General features: G+C 42.1%; 1 protein-coding gene across 1 annotated transcript in view; it reads left to right on the plus strand.

Annotated features, from left to right (window-relative positions):
* Nucleotides 1-23442, plus strand: part of SLAIN1 (SLAIN motif family member 1) — a 56817-nt gene that overhangs the window by 11548 nt on the left and 21827 nt on the right. Inside the window, exon 3 of the mRNA XM_054217472.1 lies at nucleotides 21910-22059. Coding sequence (XP_054073447.1) covers nucleotides 21910-22059 — 150 coding nt within the window. The remainder of the gene's footprint in view (nucleotides 1-21909; nucleotides 22060-23442) is intronic.

Consider the following 23442-nt stretch of genomic DNA (forward strand, 5'->3'; position numbering starts at 1 on the left):
TTGGGACAAATAAGTTTTCCCACCTTTGGAAAGAAAGCCAGCTTCTCTTGTAGTCACTTGTCTTCATTATCTAGTACAAATGTTGATCTTGCTACCCCTTATGTATTAATTCAGGGGTGAGATGACTTGTACCTTGAATTGCCCGTTTCTAAAATGGTTACATATAGAGGTAAAAGGTGGCAAACTTTGGTGAAGATGTCCTCATGATAAATTCAGATAAAATCCCCTCTAAGAGTTGATGGGTTGTATCCTCTGCTGCGTAAGAGAGAGAAGATCAGTTAATTTCTTACTTAGTTTTATCTGCAGTTGCTTAGTCAGAAACAGATCATTTCTGACTAAGTATGGTAAGTATTAATAGCCAGAGAGCTCTTGTAATTGTTGGTACTAAAAGTTATGATTAATTTAATCTAAAATAGTAAATTAAGTTAGATACCTAGAAAAAGAAAAACCTAGTTGTCTGCTGACTCTGAAGAAGCCAAAGGGGCAGTTCATCCAACCTGTCCTACTCTGTTCTTAAGCAGTTGTCTGAAATGAGTCCAGAGATACTAATTTCTCTCTGTTAATTAGAACTTGGATAGTACTGAATGTTGGAAGGAATTAGATGACAATATTTATTTATACTGTGAACAAGTCTTGAATATCCTCTGCATCTTTTGTAAGAACAGCACTGATGCCCTTCATTCGGAGATGGTTTCTTGTCTCCTATTTCTTCAGTCATGGCACTTCAGACCTTGCTCATAATCATTTCTTTAGATGCCTAAGCTCATTTTCCAGAACGGGGACAAACGGGACACTGGGCGGTTTTTTGTGTGTGCTTTCACATACTATGAGCTGACCTGAGTCTTTCTGTGATAGTTAGGCACAACAGTTTTGTGCCAGAGTCCATACACTGGTGAAGTAGTAAGGTGTAGCAGAAGGCGTAAATGCTATAGTATGTATCTGCATGTCTTAACTGAGGTACATGCGGTATTGCTTTGTGTTGCATCTGAATCGAAGAGGAAAATCTGGGTGATTGAATCTCCCCTGGAAAGACTTTTTGTATCTCAGTTACCAGAGTCAGACATGGAGCTGTATCTGTTGTATGTGACCATAAGTACCTTGTCCTTGGGTCTCAGGCATTTATTATGTGAAATCATAGAACATGATGTGGCCCAGTTTTATTCCTCTAATTTTAGGCATGTGTCTGGTATACCTAATTTAACAGCACAGTCATTTTGGCAGTAATAAATTTGTCTTAACAAGGGTGCTTGTAATTAGATGTGCTCTTGGGTCCTTGAGATAGCCAGATGGGGCAGATGGGTACGATACAGGAGCCGCACAACAGCCTCGCTCATCTGGACCAGATGGAGCACCTCAAATGTCATTACATTTGGGTTTTAGACAACTGAATCATGCCCCTGCTGTTCTGTGCTCAAGAGTGGGCTCTGCTCCAGACTCTAGGTATTTAAATGAAGTTTTCTAAGCACATGAGGTATGTTTAGAGTGGCCAAAACAGGAGTGCACTGATTCATTTCTCCAGAGCTGAAGCTGTTGGAGTCACAGACCCAGGAGATTCTTCCTCTCCGGTCCACGTGATGTGAGGCTGCTGCACTTCCCTAATCCCAGGTCCAACCAGTTGTAAGGCTGAGCCTTGCTATCAGATGTCGCACACACGCTTGTACATGCACACCCCATGTACCTATCCAGACCAGATGGTTCCTCAAGTGTCAGACCCCAGACCTCCACTCTCTGGTAGCAGACCCCTACACCTGTTGTCCTTGCGGTGTCCAGCCCCCAAACGTCCAGTCCTATCCACTGGCCAATCTGACTTGGTGTTTGCTGGCATTGCACCTGCCTAATCATATGGACCTTTCTGTTAGCTGTCCTAGACCGAAAGTCCCTCCAGTGTCAAACCTGTAGTTGCTTGACAGCAGGTTTGCAGACCTTGTGTCCTGCTCACTGGCTAGTGTGGCTTGAAGTTTGCTGGAATCTCTCTCATACATAATAGCACAGAGGACACCCTTTGCACAGAAAAATGGCTTTGCATTAGCCTACCTCTCAAGCCTGTCCAGGTCCCTGTGGATGGCATCCCTCCCCTGCAGCGTGTCGACTGCACCACACAGCTTGGTGGTGTTGGCAGACTTGCTGAGGGTTCACTTAATCCCACTGTCCATGTCACCAACAAATATGTTAAACAGCATCGGTCCCAGTACCAACCCCTGAGGAACACCACTCAGTGCGACCATCCAGTCAATTCCTTATCTACCAAGTGGTCCATCTGTCAAATCCATGTCTCTCCAAGGATGTTGTGCAGGACAGTGTCAAATGCTTTGCCTAAGTCCAGGTAGATGATGTCAGTTGCTCTTACCTTATCCACAAATACTGTAACCCTGTCATAGAAGGCCACCAAGTTTGTCTGGCACGATTTACCCTTAAGGAAACCATGCTTGTTATTTTGTCTTTTCTGTTTAGAATTGCTTTTTACACATGAAGAAGTTCAGTATGCACTTTGTATCGATGCTATCATGTCACTGAAAAGTTATCAGCACTCAAGAAAATAAGTTGTGCAAGATAACTTGCAAGTGCGTACTTTTAGCATGTGAACAGCCTTTAAGTAACGTTAAGTGCTTGACACTTCTTTTAAAGTCACTTGAAAGCCATTTAACGATTTGTGTCAGAAGCGAAAGTAAGCTGTTGGGGCTGTCATTTGTTTGATCCTTCGGGTGGGGCTCATATAATGTATTTCCAATTTCATCGGGCTCAAGATACTACCACAGTACAGCCGTAGTAAAAGGGTAGGATTGAGCATTAAGTCTTAAGAATTTGCATCTGACTGGCGGCATTTTATTTATTAATTTATTTATTTTAGAGCTGTTTGGCGCTTCATGTATTTATGATTTTCAGCTTCAGGCAATTTTTTCTTCATAACATGTCTTAAGTCTTATATGGGTGCCGGGAAGGATTTTGTGGCCTGTAGCGTGTGGGTGAGAGCAACTTAGTCATCTGTTGTGTTGGTGCCTGCAAATACAGAGGACCAGGCTCAGCATCCTAACATCTTAAGGTCTTTTCTTCCTAGGAATCCAACAGTTTTTGTCAAGAGTTAAGTTGATGGTTGGACAAGATGATCTGAAAGGTCTCTTCCAACTTAGGCAATTCTGTGATTCTGTGTCCCTCAAGTAGCTCTGTGAGACACTAGCAAACCTTCTTGATGTTCTTTATTCCTCTTCCCAACCCATAGGAGCGTCACGGGAGAGAGCGATTTGTAGGCCAGCATGCAGTAGGACAAGATGGAGTGATGGAGGGAATCATTGCTTCAGCCTCTTTCTTTGTAGTGTCACCAGTCTTCTTTTTTTGTCACTTCTGCTTCATGGGTTGCAGTCGTATAGCCAATGTTAAGAGTGACTCATGGTTGTTTCTTAATGCCTTTTGAAACACCGGGTGTGAAATACTTCACTGTAATCACAAACAGATCTTTATTTATAAATAAATAAAAAAAAAAATTCAGTTTGTAAGTAGGCACATGTGTTCTTGTTGTGTTGGACTTAGTCCAAAAAAGATTTTGTTATTCTTCGCCTATGTGGGTGCTGCTAAATCTGAGATAATTACTTGGAAGAAACAAAATGGGTTTTATGGAGAAGCTTGAAGAAACATACCAAGCTTTGTTGCTCAAGCCCATTTCCGCTTACTGTGGACATGACAGGTTCTGGTGGTAGAAACACTTACGAGATACCATAGGGTGCCTTTTATCCTGAAAAGTAAGATGTGGGCACAAGGATGATGCAGCATAATAATGGTATTGATGGTGCTTTTGCCTCTTTTGTGCTCTGACTCTTGTCTCTTGTGCCATTCTCATGCTTTTCCTGTTGTACTGTATTCTTGGTTGCTAGTGTCATACTCCTCTCTTCTTCTCTGTCAGCTTATACCTACATTACTTCTTTGTAAGGAGCAAGGATTGCCTCTTTGTTAAATGCTTGCACAGTTCTCGCTGCAGTGTAGGTACCTATGGGAGGTACTTGCAAGGTGAAGTTTACTTAGGGAATCTCTCTCAAGATGTCTGAAACCCCCCCAGAGGAGCTTAATTTACAAATGTGCTGTGAGTTAGTGCCAGGAGAAAGCGGTCTTTCTCTAGGGAGTCTGAAGAGACTAATCTCTCTAGGCTAAAAATTGTTGTTGCAGAAGCCCTGGCCCCCATGACAGTAATGTTAATGGTAATGCTCTCTGTATCAAACATCTATATGTCATTTTACCCATTTTTCTAGAAATAACTATCTGATAAGTGCTTCTTAACATGACTCTAGGTTGGTGTTGAACCTTAATTCTACATGACGGTATCTATTCTGAATACCTTATTATACTTGGCAGTCACTTAAACCTCTGTTAGAACTTTTCTTAATCGTAAGCTTTCATGGATTTTTTTCCCCAGTTCGGCGTTTCAGAAATATTAAAAAGCCTATTTTACAGTAGCTTTTATTTTTGAAGGGTTTTGTGTCTCTCCTCTGCTTCGGGTGATAGTGTTAACACTTTCTCATAATAAGCACATGACTCTGACACCTGCTATATTTATCTGAAAAGCCACAGGGGTCCTGGAGGGTAGTGCTGCTTTTGACCTCAATTTCAGACTAACTTTCATGTTTTCCAGTCTGATTCGATATCGTCAGCACGTGTATTTGTGGAAAAAAAAGGAGCGTGGCATCTTGGAACAGGGTGTCAGGCTCAGAAACTGTAGACAGAGAAGCTTCCTGGCAAAACCCTCCTGCCAGAGGTTTAACCTGTGAATAAAGATGGCAGGGAGATACAGTTGTAGGGGAAACTAAAATTTGTTTATGGGTGTTTCTTGGATGTAGGGAAAATTCAGAATTAACCAGTAAGGTTAGAAAAAAATTGCAGTTTATCGTTAATGTTTTAATTAATAAATCTTTTTCAAGTTATGATAAATGATCAAGAAAATTATATCCCAGCAGACACATATATTTGAATTCCACCTGGAATGTAATTATCCTACACTGTTAAGAGAAGGATGGGTAATTATCCTTCTATGAGTCTGTCACAGAACAGGTTTCTTACCTGTTATGCTTACCTCTGTTGCAGATGGTAACGTACAAAAGAAAAAAGAATTATGTATGCCGTCAGAAATTTTAAATTTAGGAAATGCAATAAGCTATATTTTTCCTGCAGGCACCTGTTCTCCTGAGGAAAAAATTACATCTTTGACTCGAATTATTGCAACCATGTTTGTTTAGCAGTATAATACACATCCGCTTAGGAGAATTGTTGTACATCCTGTGTGGCGTGTGGAAGTGAAGTGCTTTCTTATTAACTGAAGCAAAACTCTAGCTACCTTCTCTGAAGTTGTGTACTAATCACTAGATAGTGGTTAGCTCTTTTGTTTTTCCTCTAGTACAATGAATAGACTAAAGGAGCAAGCACATTTTCAGCAGAAGAGCGCGAGAGCACCTTGTGTAGTAGCTGAGCTGTGATCTGCAAGGGGAGTTGAACTAATACCTGTTCTTTAAATCAAGCAGGGAAGGGTTAAGTGGCCTTGCTCCTCATCCTAGAGGAATCCTCTAAGCGTGGACTTAGAGAATGAAAGGGCAAAGGTGCCCTTCATCTTCTTCCATTTTGTGAATAGCAGCTGAGCCCTTCTTGAAATCCATATTAAAAAAAATTCTGTTCCCTAAAATAGTCCTTTCAACATTTTTTTTTAAATTGTTTGCACTGTGGTTGAATGTTTGCCCTATTACATATTTGTGAAGAGTTTTAGTTGATGTGATTTTATTGTAATTTTTTTTTCTGTAATGACGCTTTTACTACTGTCTCCTCCAGTCTTTTATTCAACTCCTGAGACCTTAGGTGCAGAAAGGGAGCCTGTCCAGCAGAGTTCTGTGGGACTGCTGTGGTTGCAATGACTCAGCTCCTGTACTGAATGCGCGGGAAGATAAATATGATGGCACTGATGATCTTAGACCTACCAGTACAAAGACACAAAGATTCAAGACATCACAAAGCAGCTGTTGTTCTCTAAGGGATGAAAACAGCAACAGCATTTCCAAAAGAGTAGATGCACTGCCGTCATTGGGGTTTTAAAACTGCTTTTGGCTGATTGAACTGGAGATGTCTAATGTACAGTTGCAAGAGATTAAGGAGTGTTATTTCGGCACAAAAAAGCCCTACTGGGCTAGCTATTCTTGAAAACTGACTGAAGTTAAGAAAATACACATGACCTGTACTTTTTTTGCTGTGTAGAAAGCAGCTTGCTGACAAGATAAAAACTGCTCATGTTCTTCATAGCTTTGAAGGGTACTCTTGCATACAGAGCATATACAGGCACACAGAAGACCTCACCCCTCCTTGTTGTGTTATGAAAACGTAAGTAGACCCTAAGAGTTGACCCTGTCAGTGCGTATAGCCTATCTACACTGCGCAGAGTCACAACAAACAGCCTAGCTCCAGTACATCCACACGCTGCGGTGCAATGCCATGTGGAAGATAGACATCAGTGTAGCTTCACTTGCATCCAACTTGAATGAATATCATGATACTCTTTGTATTTCAACTTTCAGGTCACATCTTCTCTAGCTGCCATGTCTGTCTCTCTCTCTCTGTGTTAAACATGCTGTAAGTGCTTTCAAGATAAAGTTCATGCTACTTTGTTTAAATAAACTTCAGGCTTGAAATCAGGGACTAATCGAAAAAACAGAAATATCTCCAGAGCATGAGATTTGTCTTCCTCCGGTGACAGGGAGGGACAGAGAGGAGCACAGTTGGTTCAGTAGGACTGGAGGTCAAATTTGAACACTGCAAATTGGTTGAGGTGAATACAGACCACAGAGTTTATTAAAGACGGAGGAGGTGTTGCATTTTGAAAAACAGTATTCCTCCACCTCTACCCTCATATGTGTCTAAAATTCAGATCGGCTTCCGTACCGTAGCTTATGTAAGAATTTTGAGTCATCCAACAAAATTAATTTCCATCCTTTACTTATGCCATGGTAAACTGGAATTAATTCTGTTGAAAGCAGGCCTTCCACCACCGTACAATTAACTTGAGACAGACTCCAGTGAAGTGTCTCCAGGCTTATGGTAGGAGGGGATGTAACTAAATAAACGGTACTAGAAAAAAATCTGTGTTATGGTAATTTTTTGTAATTACTTCTCATGTACTAGATAGAAGTAGTAGAAAACTTACAGTATAGAAATGCAGTAGGAAAAAGACCATGTTGATCCAAAGCCTATTGAAATCACTTGAAGTCTTTAACTGAATTTCTCATGGTTTGTGCATTGTCCTTATGTTAGTTCCCTACGGTATTTCGCCTACTAATTGTGTGCTTTGGGGGATGAATGTCAAATAACTTTGAGAGGAGTCTTCTGCTTTATGTTTGAGATTAAAAATATGATAAGCTGAGATTCAATATTTATTGGTTCCCACATGAGTGAAAATACAGTAAGTTCATGCTCTTGATTTGGCTGGCAGCAATCAGTACAAACTGTTTAAAACTCTGGAGCTTGATTTCCCTCTAGTCAAGAGATTTTGCTTGAGGAGAACTTTATAAAGCTTGCTTAGACATCATGGGGTTCTTCTGACACACATTACAGAGCTACACATTGTATTTTTGCCGTCGTACAAGTGTTGGGAAGGTCAGGGCTGTGCTGGAGACCTGAAAGCAGCATAGCTTTCTTCATCAAGAATCACAGAAGGGCAGGGTTGGAAGGGACCTCTGGAGATCATCTAGTCCAACCCCACTGCCAGAGCAGGGTCACCTAGAGCAGGTTGCACAGGAACGCGTCCAGGTGGGTTTTGAATGTCTCCAGAGATGGAGACTCCACCACCTCTCTGGGCAGCCTGTGCCAGTGCTCTGCCACCCTCAAAGGAAAGAAGTTCCTCCTCATGTTTAGGTGGAACTTCCTATGCTCAAGTTTGTGCCCATTACCTCTTGTCCTGTCACTGGGCATGACTGAAAAGAGCCTGGCCCCATCCTCCTGACACCCACCCTTTAAGTATTTATAAGCATTGATAAGATTCCCCCCTCAGCAGTCTTTTTTTTTCCAGACTGAAGAGATCCAAATCCCTCAGCCTTTCTTCATAAAAGAGGTGTTCCAGTCCCCTAATCATCTTGGTAGCCCTTTGCTGTACTGTCTCCACCAATTCCCTGTCCTTCTTGAACCGGGGAGCCCAGAACTGGACACAGTACTCCAGATGCTGCCTCACCAGGGCAGAGTAGAGTGGGAAGGATGACCTCCCTCGATCTGCTTGCCACACTCTTGATGAACAAGGCCTTCTTGGCCACAAGGGCACATGTGAATGTGAAAAGATGTGCGAATCCATGATGTGCTTTGTCAGAAGTCCCTGCTATATGCATATGCTTGTTCTAGAAAATTTTCCTTGTGTTGATGTAACTTCATGGCAATGCTTGTAGAGTGTTGACATAAAGAAAAACTTTCATCAGTGGTGTAAGAGTCATTTACAGGTTCTGCTGTACTTTATTGGCAAAATACCCCTGCACCAACGGGCTTACTTTGTCTTTATTAAGTAATTCAAAGAAGCAAGTGGATGTGTGGAGCAGACTGGGGAAACAAGTATCTTTGAGCTGCAGGAGAGATGCCCAAAAAATTATCCTAAGTAGAAGTTCAAGAAGTAATCTGACACAGAACTGTCCAAAATGAATTTTGGACAGTCCAAAATGATTTTTGAACCAGCTGTTTCTGCAACTGAAAAAGGTTGTCAGTGCATCTACATGACTTGTACAAGGGTGAATGCACCCTCCGTGTGAATAGGGGACGTGAAACTGCTTCTCCTTCCCCTTGGATGCTGAGACAAACTCCAGATGTCAGGGTAGCCCCTGGGGACAGAGCTGTGTGGCTGGGGAAGAGGAGGACCTGTAACAAGAGTCACATACCCAGTATCTGTACCAGATGGATTAGTAGCTTGAAAGTCTGCTCCTGAATAATAGATAACCATGTCCAAAGAAGTGGCAGGCCAGATTTCTCTAAGTCAACTTTGCCACCAGATACTTGTTAGGCTGAGGAAGTGCTTATGTAAGTGCACAGCTTTATGATCGTGGGCCCCATATTGCAAGCAAATCCCCACCCCAACATGCATTATTAAGCTTATATATGATACCAGGTTTGTCTCTTCATTGACCCAGAATCTCGGCTAGCGAGAGTGGTGAGTTAGAGGGCTCAGCAAGCCCTCAGCAAGGACGTGCCTGGGAGGGGTTGTAGAGCTACAGCTCCCCAGATGCTTTATGTAAAGTGTTTTGCAGAGTCTCTCAAAATAGTATCTCTGGTAACTACTCTAAATCTCAAAGTGGAACAACTCATCCTTGTGATTTGGTACTGGGGCAGCAAATGCTGTTTCTGGGGCACAAGGAATTTCTGCCTCCTCTCCTGGTTAAAGCAGTTTAATTGGCATTCTTGTTGAAGGTCTTGATTAGATTATGGGCCTAGACTTTAAACTTTCTCTGTTTCTTTATAGCAGACCTGAAAATTAGTGACGTAACAATATGTTTTATACAGAAATGGGAAATACTAACTGTGTATGTTCTGGTCAGCAGTCTATAGCTGGATATAACCTTTGCACAGAGACAACTGTAAAATACAAACCCTACAAACAATCTGATTTCAGGTGGGGTCGCCAAGACTGCACCTCCTTCTCCCTCCATGGATGTATGTCTTTGCACCCATTACAGTTAAAGGCGCGTCTCTGAGAGATGATGACAGTATGGCTGTTTTGAGTCAGAGAAAACAGATATAGGTCCTTCTTCTATTATTTGGGTTTTTTTGTAATGCTGTGCTCCACAGAACAGTGGCATTAATAATCTAGCACAGTAGTTTTCAAACTCCTGGTCACCACCGCGTTACTGTGTGAGACCCGCATCCTGGGCAAGTATCTCTGATGAGGATGCTGCAAGTGTTGAATTGTGGAGGCTGCGGAGGTAACTCCTGCCACTGCATACTCTTTGCTGCTGCTTATCTGCAGACATTCCCTTGACTCCTTCAGACCTAGGGAGAATATGTCGTGCTGCTCTGTGGAGCAAACATCCACCGCATTGAAACGGTGTGAGTTATACAGCAGACAAAGGTTGTCAGGGCTCTCTGCAAGCAGCAGAAGGCGGTGAAGAGTTGTCCTGGGAAACACGCTATAGGCACACTCAGACCTGGGAGATGCTTCAGACCTGTGAGCCAGCATTTAAAGAAAAGACAAAAAGATGTGTTTCAGTTCAAAATTTAGCTGGTTTTTCTATTTTTTGAGTATTGGGACAAATGGAGCATTTAAACCAGCATTGAGTGATTGCAAAATATGCTTTCCCACAGTACTGTCTGGGATTTTGCTGTATCATGCTGTCACTGGAATATAGACAAAGCAGTAACCAAAGGTAATGAACTCAAGGAGGAAAATAATGTTGGGGTGAGTTTCACAATGCTTATGCAATGAGCATGAGATTTCTGATTTTGCTTATGGTGACGGTACAGAATATGAATCTCTCTTTAAAAATGGTAACATTGGAGTGTAATCAATGATAGACCTGTGATTTTTAACAGAAAATGTAAACTGTGTCACAAATTGTGCCAACCAAAATGTTTTCCCTTTGGATTAGCAGGCAGCGTTAAGCAGGCAGTGAGTAAAATGGGATTCAGGTGGATCATGATGCTCAGACGGCGTTAAAGTGGAATGTGTGTCATAACTTCTGATGCTGCCTCACTTAAATCTAATGCTTTGCTGTGCAGTAGACTGCAATAGCGACGTCTGTGCAAAGAAACCTATTTCACGTTAGAGGAGTGAAACCACCACTCATAAGCTGTATGACTGATATGGTGTATGGTATGGTGTGGAGCTTTCTGCAAGGTTATTTGAACTATTTGGGACCAGATTAGTTATACCCACCAGGTTGGGTGCAGGTGGCTGCTAGTTGAGGTACGCTGACTGTGGAAGAGATCTTAGTTGCTTGCTACTGTCTTCTAACTTCATTTGTGCCTACAGGAATTGCTGCCCCTTCAGCTCTCTTATGAAGAAAGGCTGAGGGATTTGGGCCTTTTTAGTCTGGAAAAAAGACGGCCGAGGGGGGATCTTATCAATGCTTATAAATACTTAAAGTCTGGGTGTCAGGAGGATGGGGCCAGGCTCTTTTCAGTCATGCCCAGTGACAGGTAACGGGCACAAACTTGAGCATAGGAAGTTCCATCTCAACATGAAGAGGAACTTCTTTCCTTTGAGGGTGGCAGAGCACTGGAACAGGCTGCCCAGAGAGGTGGTGGAGTCTCCATCTCTGGAGACATTCAAAACCCGCCTGGACGCATTCCTGTGCAACCTGCTCTGGGTGACCCTGCTCTGGCAGGGGGGTTGGACTAGATGATCTCCAGAGGTCCCTTCCAACCCTACCATTCTGTGATTCTGTGATCTACAAGCTGAGGCGATTAGATGATGGCTTCTTTGCCCATCTCAATTAGTACTTGCTTGTGAGCTTAACCAGAGACCTGATGATTTAAAACCAGAACAGGCTGAGGCAGGAGGTCTGTCTAGGGGGCACAGCAAGAGTTGGAGAAGATGTTGCTGTGGCTTTACGTACATTGTCTGCACATCACGGTGATAGATCTTCTTTACCCTTTGGGTGACGTTGTAATGTACTTACCATTTTGTTCCCTGTTTTGTTGCTAATTGTTTAAATACTATAAAAATGCTGTTGTTTTGCTCTGCGCCATATATGTAAGCAAACAATCAGTGTCAGACATTGATTTCATCTCACCCACGTTCTGACACGTGTTTCTTTTGGAGGCAACGTTGGCTTCAGCAGCCCCACCTTCCCGCTGTTATTTTCTGCTTCTCCATCTCTCCCTTAAATGCCCTGGGTACAACTGGGTTCCATCTTCCTGGTAAAGAGGAGTGAAGAACTCTTCCTTGTTTGAAAAAAAAACAAATGAAGAAAAAGGTCTTTTTAATACAGATTGGATAATTGATCTGATTTAGCATGAAGTCTTGCAAGGACAGTTGTTTTTGGTGGTACAGTGTACCAGTACAGTCGACAGCATACCCCATCCCTGGAAGTGTTCAAGGCCAGGCTGGATGGGGCTTGGAGCAGCCTGGTCTAGTGGGAGGTGTCCCTGCCCAAGGCAGGGAGTTGGAACTAGGTGATCTTTAAGGTCCCTTCCAACCCGAACCATTCTATGACATGGGGAGGATTGGGGTAAAGCATTAGCCTGTAGGAAGGTAGCAAGGGCTCCCCTTTCAACTGCAACTGCTGCCGAGGAAGATGTTCAGCAACCTTAATTGGATATCTACAGCTGTTTCAGTAGGATGGATGCTCTAGTGCTGCGAAGGAGTTGTCTTTTTCAATTGCTTAGACAAAGGGAAAACTGAATGCAGTCTCTGAAATCTGTTTTTAAGCTCTGTTTATTGTTCCCTGAAATAAATGCTGTCAGAGTGAGTTTTGTTTGAATATATGTATCCGAGCCAGTCACACTGGGCCGCCTTTGTAGGCAGCACAGACAAACAAGCACAGCTCGTCCTTTTAAAGTGGAGGCGAGGTGAATCGTGCCCCATCCTTTCTCTTTGGAGTATGTTGCATCTCATGCTGACTAGGTCAGCCATCAATGTCTATATATAAGAACATCTTTATTGTGCCTGGGTGACACAAGATCCTGCGTCCAAAAGCACAATAGATAGATACTAGAAGAAAGTGAGAATATGGGGAAATAGCATGCATGCCTGCCCAAACACCCTCCCAGCTGTATTTCCAGTTCAGACTGAACCAGATGTGAACTCTGATTTAGATGTGATTTATTATTAACCTTTGGATTCCCCATCTGCCAATTTCTGTAGTCTCCCCATGTAAATTTTTGCATTCACAGTGTCCTTTGGTAAGTATTTCTAGTTTTGGAAGGCTCCTGACTCCTTATTTGAAAGCTCCTAAAATTAACTGTGGTAAACCCTCTCCTTAATGAATGAAATGCTAATAGTTTGGCAGGAGAATCTGGGGCTGTATATTTTGTTTCAGGTTACCTTAGGTAGTAATACACAAGAGTGAGTCTTCTGTTCAGAAAGGTGCATCTTACGTCAAATCAGCTGAAATGTGAGAGCCTGTACGTTCTGGTTAAGGATCCACCAAATGGACTGAAAATAGAAACTGGACTGAAAAATACATCAGACTGGCAGTTTACATAAAATGGCACTTGCTGAGTATGGGAGCTGGGGAAGCAACAGCCATTTGGGCCCTAGGTCCTGCCTAGGGCTTGATACTTCAGCATAATATTTGTCCAATTTGTCAAAAAAGGTGGGCAGCGAAGCCAAGTTTGGCTATCACCTCTGCTCAGAAAATTTGCTTTTGGACCTGTGCATGTGGGGAGAGTTGTGCACGCAGAAAGAAAATGAATGCTGAGACAATTACGTTTTTCACAAAGCCTCTGTGCTTGTCTGTTTATATAGCTGTTTGGTAAAAAGTTTGCCTTAAATAAAAAAAGGCAAGGTAAAAAAAAAACCAACCAAACCCAACCCTCCGAAGCACACAGCTAAGGCGTAATATTTTTTTATGTAGGAGTTTTGTAGGAGCTGGCCCATACCTTTCTATTTTATTTCCTTTCTAGTCTTTTGAATACTTCTATGTCGTAACATCATTTTTATGACAAAGTTGGGTCAGAGAATGGTGGTTGGAGTCTCTCTGCCCTTCAGCTTGCTGGCAGTTGGAAAGCAGTGTGGTCATTTTTCCAGTATGTGTCCAAAGACAATTTTCAGGTCAGCCTTCCACTGAATTTCATTGAAGTAAAAGAGTTGTGCATCTGTCTTGAAAAATATGTAAATATTCCCTGCTCACACTGATAGATAATCATTGGCACAACTAGAATACGTCAGACAAAGTGTGTCATTCCTGAATCTTACTTAGATTTACATTTTTGTCACCACTTGCAGCATGCCAACACCACTGCTGATCGCAGTGCTTTGCTGTGCTAGCTGAAAGTCCTAGAAACTACTGCAATTTAGATAGACTTTCTGATTGTGCCTTTAAAAGAGGTCTGTGCTATTTTTGCTGGGGTAGCTCTTGGGGTATTGTTGCGGTTCTATATACCAAGCAGTTGTATACCAACGCATATCAACTGAGCTGCTTTCTCACTCTACGGGAATATTAGATCCCTTTATATAATTTTTCAAAAAAGGACTTGCTTTATGTGAACGAATTGGGAAACAAACTTTTTCAGGTACTCCCAGTTCTCACATACTCTTAAAACTAACATTATTTTTCAGTTTTCCTAGGCTTAGAGGAAAGTGGTCAATCTTTATTAATTTTCTCGTCTCCTCCTCATTTATCACTTGTGTGTCCAAACTATAACAGTAGTTGTTTTCATTAGACATTTGAAGCTGAGCTTGATTGCTTTTTATTATTTTAAAGTAGCACAAGACGAGTATTTAATCTTTCTTTACAGTACATGGCAATCCTGTATACTGACTATTAAAACCACTGTGAAAACTCAGAATTTTGTAGTGAAATAACATTCTTGTAAAAGACAATCAAATGAAGACATTTTGTTGCCGTGTAGTTTCTCACTAGCTGACCTATATTAAGGGCTTGAGAAGCCATAGGATTCAGTGTAGAAAACCAAAAACAAAGAAGAATATTGGTATGTATTTGTTCAGTTGTTGTAGTCTAAATATGGAAGGTTCAAGGTTAGGGATGTACACTACATAGTATTTTGGAGACCCCTAGTTACTGACTCTTGAAAGAAATTCCCTCGTGCAGTCTACGCTTCGGGGGTTTCTCTCTGCTATCATTGCAGCTGGCAAAGAGAGGGTGCTTTGCCTCTTTTCACTGAGAAGTCAAGGGACAGAGATGGCAAACAAGCCCCAAGAGCATTTTGTGAGCTCGATGTGCAGGGAAGTGGTTTCAGGCAATAGCAGATTCAATGTGACTGAAAATGTGCATTAAACATAGGAAGTGTAGCTCTGTGCTGATGGCAAAGTTTCTACCACTAACTGGATGGCTGCGGTTAGGAAACCATACATGCTGGAGCAAGCTGTTGAGATGACCATGGCTGATGGCTGTGGGAGACTGGTACAAGGAGTGTGCAACTTGAAAAGCTGAAACCTTCACTGTACAATGGCATCCAGCAAGATGGGAATGTGTACATGCCCCGGACTAACTTCTGGTTTTACGGATACAGCTCTGTACTCGTACTCACAGTTAGTAGAGCTAAAAATGTTGCTGTCTTGGGTCCTGAACTTGTAATTTTGTAACTAATAAAACCACAATTTTTTCCAAAATAAGTAAGTTTTTAGGACTTGTAATTGCAAAGCTAAACTTTGAAGCACTGGGTTCAAATAAACCCTGGAAGATATTACAGTCCTTCTCTTTGGAGTGCAGAAGCCAAACACCTCGCCCTGTGCAGTAGACTTAAAGATTGTACGTACTTCTAAGGTCCATGTGTTTGGGAGCTACTGAGGGACTTGCAAGACATTATCTACTTAGGCTTTGCTTTGGAAACTTAGCTGCCTGAAGATCTGTCTGTTCCTATGTGGTGGCATCACAGCATTGGTAGCTGTTGAGTATCTAGCGCCTCTCTTCTACCTCAGACTACTTTAGGTTCTTAGCAGGAGCTCTGGGTTTTCCAGGGACCTGAGTGAATGTCTTCAGGCAGGTGAGTAGTAGCTTCTTGAGCAAGTGTCCCAACAACGGCAGTGTTGAGCAAGTAGTGGGACTGCCTTCATCTCCTTTTCCTCTGGTTGTCTTTTCAAGCATGTTAGCCACTTGTCTATTTCCAGACACATGTCTAACTGCAGGAGGGGTTTTCAGCCTCTGAATTACTGTTGTACAGGGACCGAAAGCGAAGGCTAAGTATGTGCCTTTGGGAGGGAGATATTAAATACGCCTCACTGAGGTGATACCTCTTAGCTGGTTTAGATATTCTTGTCTACAGGAAGCAGAGGGTTTTGAATTCCCTTCAAGCACCCTTGAATTTCTCCAGTGATTAACAAAATCCTTGTTTCCTATGCAGGACTGTGCATTTTACTACTGAGAGGTATTTTGCTTTTAAGCATGGCTGCTGTGCAAGCGTGCATATACAGGACACATCAGGGAAGTGGTTTGGGTTTCCTGCTCTGAGAGAAGTGCTGTGTGTTCAAAACTTGCAGTTATGGGATTGACAGCACTGTAAATATTCCCCCAGTACTGGCTCAAAAGAGTGTTTTTGTTCGGGCTGTGTAATTAGTATCCATATGCAAATATCTGCAGATGTGCAATTTAATTGATTTTTAGCTTGAGCTTAAAAAGTATTTTTGACTCTGGCCTGAAGGCCTATATAAAACTTAAGCTAATTGATAAAAAGCTAGATAGCACCTCAGATACAATTCAGTATGGTTAGTCATTAGTACAACACAGTTATATATGACTTTATTGTTTTCTGTCTTTATAGGAAAGAAATATTTTTTTCTTTGTGCTGTTTAGAGTGGAAGTAGGTTGCTGTTCTGTCAAGCTGAGTTTACTGAGTTTCATAATGGAGTTATGAAAATTGAAAGTTTTTAAAATGTACATGTACTACTTTTGGTTTCTTGGAAACCCTGATATCCTTAGTTAATATAATGTCGTAGATATATCTGAGTCATCAAGTACAGGACCTGTACTTGCTCTGTCTCTGTTTACAGCAGTATAACCCCAAAAAATTAAAATGACATAATGAGAATCTATGGTGTTTATTCCTCATGTCCCATCTTATGAACTTTCCCATTGATTTGAATAGCAAATTTCATCTTCGCTTTCAAAAGCATGGTTCTGTGTATGTTTAGAAATTGTGTACCTCATGCAGCTTAAATGAGAAATTGCTTTTGGTAAAGGAATTGCTTTAGATACGGTGCTGCATGCCCTGGTTTTGCAGGGTGCTCTGCTCCTTTTGAGCCGTGCAATTTTGTAGATGTTTACTTGTTCAGGTTTTCCTGTGAAATTTTCCATCAGTTCTTATCAAATGCTGATTATTCACAGGAGTCAGTATGGTGAATATTTGTGCTTCGGTAGTTGCTCATATTTTTCTGTGTGTGTTACTATTCTCGTCCATTTTAGTGTTTTTGATACCTCCAGGGAAGTTATAAAAAATAAAATCTTAATTATTTTTTTTAAACTTCAGTTGGGTTAGTAAATATTTTAGTTATGAAACGGCTTACTTGTTGCTGATTTTATTTTTTAAAGGAAGGTTTTGTTTGATTGATTACATAGTCATTTTGACAAGTCCTTTTTAAAAGTATTACAGTATACACTGTGTAACGCAGTACATTATCATCAGTCTAGTTAGTAAGAACTGACCGAAATGAAGAAAATAATACCCAAAAAGTTGGGTGCTTCCAGTCTAACTGTAGACTTTGACTAGGACAATTCTTGCTTATTGTATTAGAAAATATTAGTTCCTTTGTTGGTGTGAAAGGTCAAGGGTTTCATGCTTCAAGAAGTCAAATTGTTAATGCGTTCAGTTCTTTGCTGTCAGTAAATCAAATGGACTTTTTGGCTTTTTTTCTCTTGGTGGTTCTTTAAATGTCCCTGCTTTCATTTCCGTGACTGGTACTTTTTCTGCCTTCAGTGCATCTTTAGTATAAGGTTCTCAGAGCAGGATTATTCATGTTTCTATTCAACTACCAGTTAGTAACTTCCTTTGTTTTTTAAAGGTACTTGAGTTTCTTATCTCATCTGTGGCAACCAGAGATGGGGCTTTAAGACAAAAATACAAATATTGTAAAATTCAGAGCTCAACAGCTGGGCTTTTACATTTAAAATAAAGGTCTTAACAACACTGTCTCTTTCTTCAGCCTGGTGAAGTCCCCACTGACTGGAAAAGGGGAAACATAATCCCCATTTTCAAAAAGGGAAAGAAGGAGGAACCAGGGAACTATAGGCCAGTCAGTCTCACCTCTGTGCCTGGTAAGATTATGGAGCAGATCCTCCTGGAGGTACTGCTGAGGCAGAAGAGTAACAAAGAGGTGATTAGGTACAGTCAACACGGCTTCACCAAGGGCAAATCGTGCCTGACAAACCTGATGGCCGCCTATGAGAAGGTCACAACATCAATAGACAAGGGGAGAGCAACTGACGTCATTTACCTGGACCTGAGCAAAGCCTTTGACACTGTCCCACATGACATCCTGGTCTCCAAGCTGATAAAATATGGCTTTGATGGACTGACAATTCAGTGGATAAAGAACTGGCTTAATAGCCGCACCCAAAGAGTGGCTGTCAATGGGTCCATGTCCAAGTGGAGGCCAGTGACATGTGGAGCCCCTCAAGGATCAGTACCGGGACCGATCTTGTTTAACATCATTGTCAGCGACATGGACAGTGGGATTGAGTGCACCCTCAACAAGTTTGCCGATGATACCAAGCTGTGTGGGGCGGCTGACACGCTGGAGGGAAGGGATGCCATCCAGAGGGACCTTGACAGGCTGGAGAGGTGGGCCCATGCCAACCTCATGAAGTTCAACAAGACCAAGTGCAAGGTCCTCCATCTGGGTTGGGGCAATCCCAAGCACCGATATAGGCTGGGCAGTGACTGGCTTGAGAGCAGCCCTGAAGAAAAGGACTTGGGGGTGCTGGTGGACGAGAGGCTAAACATGAGCCGTCAGTGTGCACTAGCAGCCCAGAAAGCCAACCGTATGCTGGGCTGCCTCAGGAGAAGCGTGGCCAGCAGGTCGAGGGAGGTGATTCTCCCCGTCTACTCCACTCTCGTGAGATCCCACCTGGAGTACTGCGTCCAGTTCTGGAGCCCCTCCTGCAAGAAAGATATGGACGTGCTGGAACGTGTCCAGAGAAGGGCCACGAGGATGATCAGAGGTCTGGAGCACCTCTCCTATGAGGACAGACTGAGAGAGTTGGGGTTGTTCAGTCTGGAGAAAAGGAAGTCTCCGAGGAGACCTTAGAGTGGCCTCTCAGTGGCCCCATCTGGATGGGGCTCTGAGCAACCTGGTCTAGTGGGAGGTGTCCCTGCCCATGGCTGGGGGGTTGGAACTAGATGATCTTTAAGGTCCCTTCCAACCCTAACAATTCTATGATTCTATGATGCTCCGGAAATGGCCTACTAGGAATGAGTAAGGAAGAGCAAACCGTGCATACCATAGCGATGTTTTACTATGCAAACTAGGGCAGTCTCACAGTTAGTTTGGAGCAAAATAACTATGGTAAAATTACTAACCATTGCACGGTTTTTGTATTTTGCAAACGTCATGTTAGCTTACATATTTGCCTAGGTGTCTGCAGCACTTGCTTCCTAAATACCTTTTTGTGGTTTTGTCATTAGCACAAGACTTCAGTAAGCCTAATTTTGCTGTCTTTGTTAATACTGCAGAAGTGCTCACTACGTACTTTGATATTTCCATTTGAAACATAATGAGAATGTTTTTCTATATTTGATCCTAAAGAATGGAGTTAATCGTGTGGTTTAAAAAGTGTCAATGCCTTGCTGACACTTAAACCGTATGAAGCTTTATTTTAGTCACAGTGGCAAAAGTTCTGGAAATGGGGATATTTTAGATTGGTACATCTAGACATTTAGCGTATAGAGAAATAGACTTTCATGGCTTCTTCGTCCATCTTCCCTTGAGAACACATACTATTTGAAAGAGGAGTTTGGAACCTGGTTTGCCATAAATACTAATTACATTCTTCATGTGGGCTCTTGCTTTCATAGTCGTGACAACTGTTGCTTTGTGCTTCGTGAGCCAGCTCACAGCGGTTATTGTAGAGGGTGATGAATGATGTTTATTTGTGCTGTACGGTTGACCACATCTGGGGGTGAGAACACGCTGGCAGCTAATTGGCCTGGCAAATGATCCGGCTGCTACGAAAAAGGGATCTTGTGTTAGGCAGAAAAACAAAATGGCAAGGACCTGTCATCCCTTGCTCCTTAACTGATGGTTTCTAGTGGAGGTTACAAATGTTAGCTGTGGATGTGATACTGATACCTGCTCTATCGCGTGCATTTCTTTCAAGGAATGCCTGAAATCAGTTTGCAGTTATTAACTCCTTGTGAGTTAATCTCATCCCCAGCTATCTGTGTCAATTACTAGTTTGTAGAGTTACGTCCCTCTGTGTTTGCTCGCCTTTTTGTCCTGGCACACTTACGTGCTTGACTTTTGAACTGATCACGTTGGTGAGCGTTAAGGACAAACAGCCCTGCCTGGAAGTTGGTGTCGCATTGTTTGTCATCGAGCAGTTTCCTAGAAGTGCTGCTTCTGCTTCTGCTCCTGGATAAGGTCTCAGACCTTCAGATTTCCTTAAGCTTGAAGTAACCGGAATCATGAAAACCGAGGGAATCGCGATAATTCTGTGATGGGATTTGTGACAGCAAAGATCACAACTGCATTTTTGTGTCTTACCATGTAGTTTAGCTCCCTCCCAAGGAAACTCCCCTTCTCTGGCACGCAGGCTGTGCCGGTGCTGGCACCAGGCTTGGCAGCACAGAGTAGAGAAGGCTGCTTATTCCTTACAAAGCCAGGAGTACCTTTGAGGGAGTCAAAGCAAAAGGAATAGGGGGGAAATAGCATCTTTTGGACCGACGGCAAACCTATTACTCCAAAAGGTTGCAAGGATGAGGTTGACAGCCCGCCAATGAGATACACTTCCCTGGTGTTCCCACGGTGGCACAGTGTTGGTGTAAGCAAGAAGGAAGAATAAAGTTTGTATGTCTGTCCTGCTAAATCGTTTTGGTGACCATGAGGTTTTAAAATAGGGAGGGTCTGAATATTATTTGAATATCTGTGAGTGTTCAAAACGACTGGATCAGCAGGTCCATATCACACTGCAGATTTGTGGCATTGACTAGCCGCGTGATGGAGAATAGATTTTGAGGGCTTTTGGTCCCTTCTGGTTTTGAATACCAGTTTGCAACATCTGGCACAGCAAAATACACCTCCTAAGCATCGAGGTTATGCCATTGATTTCTAAGCTAGGTATAAGTATATTCCTAGCCCCCCCCCTTGTGTCACTGTACATAACATCTGTCAGGACAAAATAGATTCTGTCACCAATAAACATGCAATGCTCTCATTTGTTTTTCATGTGTACAGGCTTTGCTTGTATCTGAATGCGTTCTCCGAAATTTACCTTTTTAAAATTTTGCCTTTGCCTTCTACTTACAAAAACTTTATCTCTAATATTAATTTCTGAAGAGTGTGTGAATATTGTTTATTTTACTTTCTGAACGCACGTTAAAAAATAGGCAAACCATATTTTACTGGACGAGCTAAGAAAATGTAAATTAAGTAACCCTTTATCTTTTTTGCCTACTCTAAGCTCTTTGTGATGTTACTGAGCAGACCAGATGCCTTGCAAGCTTATTGTAAGCAATACATAGAAGGAGAGATGCCCCATTCTGTTATTTGGTTGATCCTCCAAAAACAGGGGAAAAAAAATTCATGCTTATGTAATCAGGAATTTGATGCTGTAAGAAGAGAAGGCAAAATATGGTAGCTTAGAAGCTCGCTATGGGATTACAGTTGTTTTTAGCACTTGATGGTTAAGAGTCTTTTACTGCTGTGTCTCTGCACTCCCATAACCGATAATTTAACTGCTAACTCAAATGTGCGCTGATTGATTGCCTTGAATAATTCCTTGAAGAGCACTGCCAATTTCATCTGTGTTTCTCTGTTAACTGTAGTGGTTTTTACTTCCTCTGTTACTTTGTGTGTTGGCATCCAGTGATGTACGTGATAAATATATAGCAAAATGGTGTATACATAAAAAATGGTAGGGATGACATACTTGCTAGAAAACTTTTTGGAGTGCATTTTTACATGTAGAAGTCTGTGCTGATCCTCTGCTTTGCTGCTGAACTTTGACCGTTATTTTCCTTTTGCTATAAGTAAAAAATGTATAATGATCAGATTAAGATGAGATGATTTTTCTCTCTAACAACACTATTCTATTTATAACTGTAAATCTTTTTTTTCCCCCCCCTCCTCCCTCACATCCGTAACAGCTAGCCGATGGCGGAACCTCTTCTCTACACCTGTCTCCTTGGCTTTTCCCTATAGTCCTGTTGCGAGACTCACCCCATATACCAATGGCTTTAATAGTCCCAGCTTCTCTAAAACCTCCAGTAAAGCAATACTAACACCTGAACGGACAGGTAATGCTTATCTTTCTATTGATTTACAGTGTTTATGAAATTGCTTAATTTAATCTAATCTGGCTAGCATTTAACAGCAGTACACTCTTCAGATGTTTGTATATAGACTCTCATCTCAGAGTAAATTTTTTTTTAAAATCACCTAAAATTTGGCAATTAACTAGAAGTGTAGCTTATGTTCTGTGTTACACAGCATGTTATAGGAGAGTGATGCTAGTAAACAGAGCCTATTTCTCAAGAATGATTTACCTGAGAGTATAATTGCAACTGTGTCACCTTAAACAGTCCCCAGCTTTGTCTGCCCTTTACTGCTCATTTCTACCCTATTATACCCCTTCCTTATGTCTACAGAAACGTTTGTGCAGCCGTGTAATGAAGTTGCAGGGAGAACTTACAAAAACAAAAAAATGGCCAGCAGAATCATGGCTGTTTTCAAGCTGGCATTGTTGCTGCTATCCAAGATTTATTTGATGTTTGTCCTGATTTTCAGGAGTTTTAGGAAAAACGCAAACTTTCTGTGGGCTGTAAATTGCAAAGGGTTGCATTTTTCCTTCTTCACTCCAGGTATCAGGATTTGATTTATATCTGTGACTTCTCTTAAGGTGTACTGGCAGTGGAGGAAATAATCTTCTGGGGAAGGGGCATTAACATTTTATTGCTGGCGAGCGCAGGTGTGGTCTAAGGAAGTTAGCATCAGCGTCACACTGATCTGCGTGCAATTTTCTTTACAATGCATGAAATTGGTGCAGAAAACCCCGTGAGGGATATGGGTGCTGTGGGGGAGGTACAGCTCCAGGCTGAATGCCTGGTGTAGGTGTCTGTGTGTGAGCGAGATGTCTAAGCTCCCCTGTTCAATGGGGTGGCGTTTAGTCCCTAAATGAAGGCATCTCGTGCTATTTGAGATACCCTCAGGTGTCGTGTCTTGCTTCCCACTGCTGCTCCAAAAGGACACAGCTGTTACTACCTCTGCAAAACCTCGAGGACCATTGTAACTTGCGGCTTTAAAAAAGCAAACACGTTTACTCCTCACAATCCTTACAAAGCAAATTAATCCCCTGCATATCATTTTGTGTTGGAGGTATTATTAGAGAACAGCTGAATTTAGGATGAATTTTCGGTGGCTGCTTTGAGCAGTGCTAGAGGATGCAAACACATCTGCGATACAAGCACAGCTGATGAGCCTGTGATAGTCACAGCGGTTCTCGCCCTGCAGGCTGTGAGCTTCTAGTGGTCCAGAGGATATTAGAAAGTGATGCACTGTTTTATTTGAAAGATTTTTCTTTGAAGCTGGGCAACAACTAGCTCATGCAACTAATTGCAATTTAGTTTACATTGTACTATCATGCCGGGAAAAAGTAGAATCCAGAGCCCGCTCCAAAAGGT

This window comes from Rissa tridactyla, chromosome 1 (assembly GCF_028500815.1).
Source record: "Rissa tridactyla isolate bRisTri1 chromosome 1, bRisTri1.patW.cur.20221130, whole genome shotgun sequence".
NCBI lineage: Eukaryota > Metazoa > Chordata > Aves > Charadriiformes > Laridae > Rissa > Rissa tridactyla.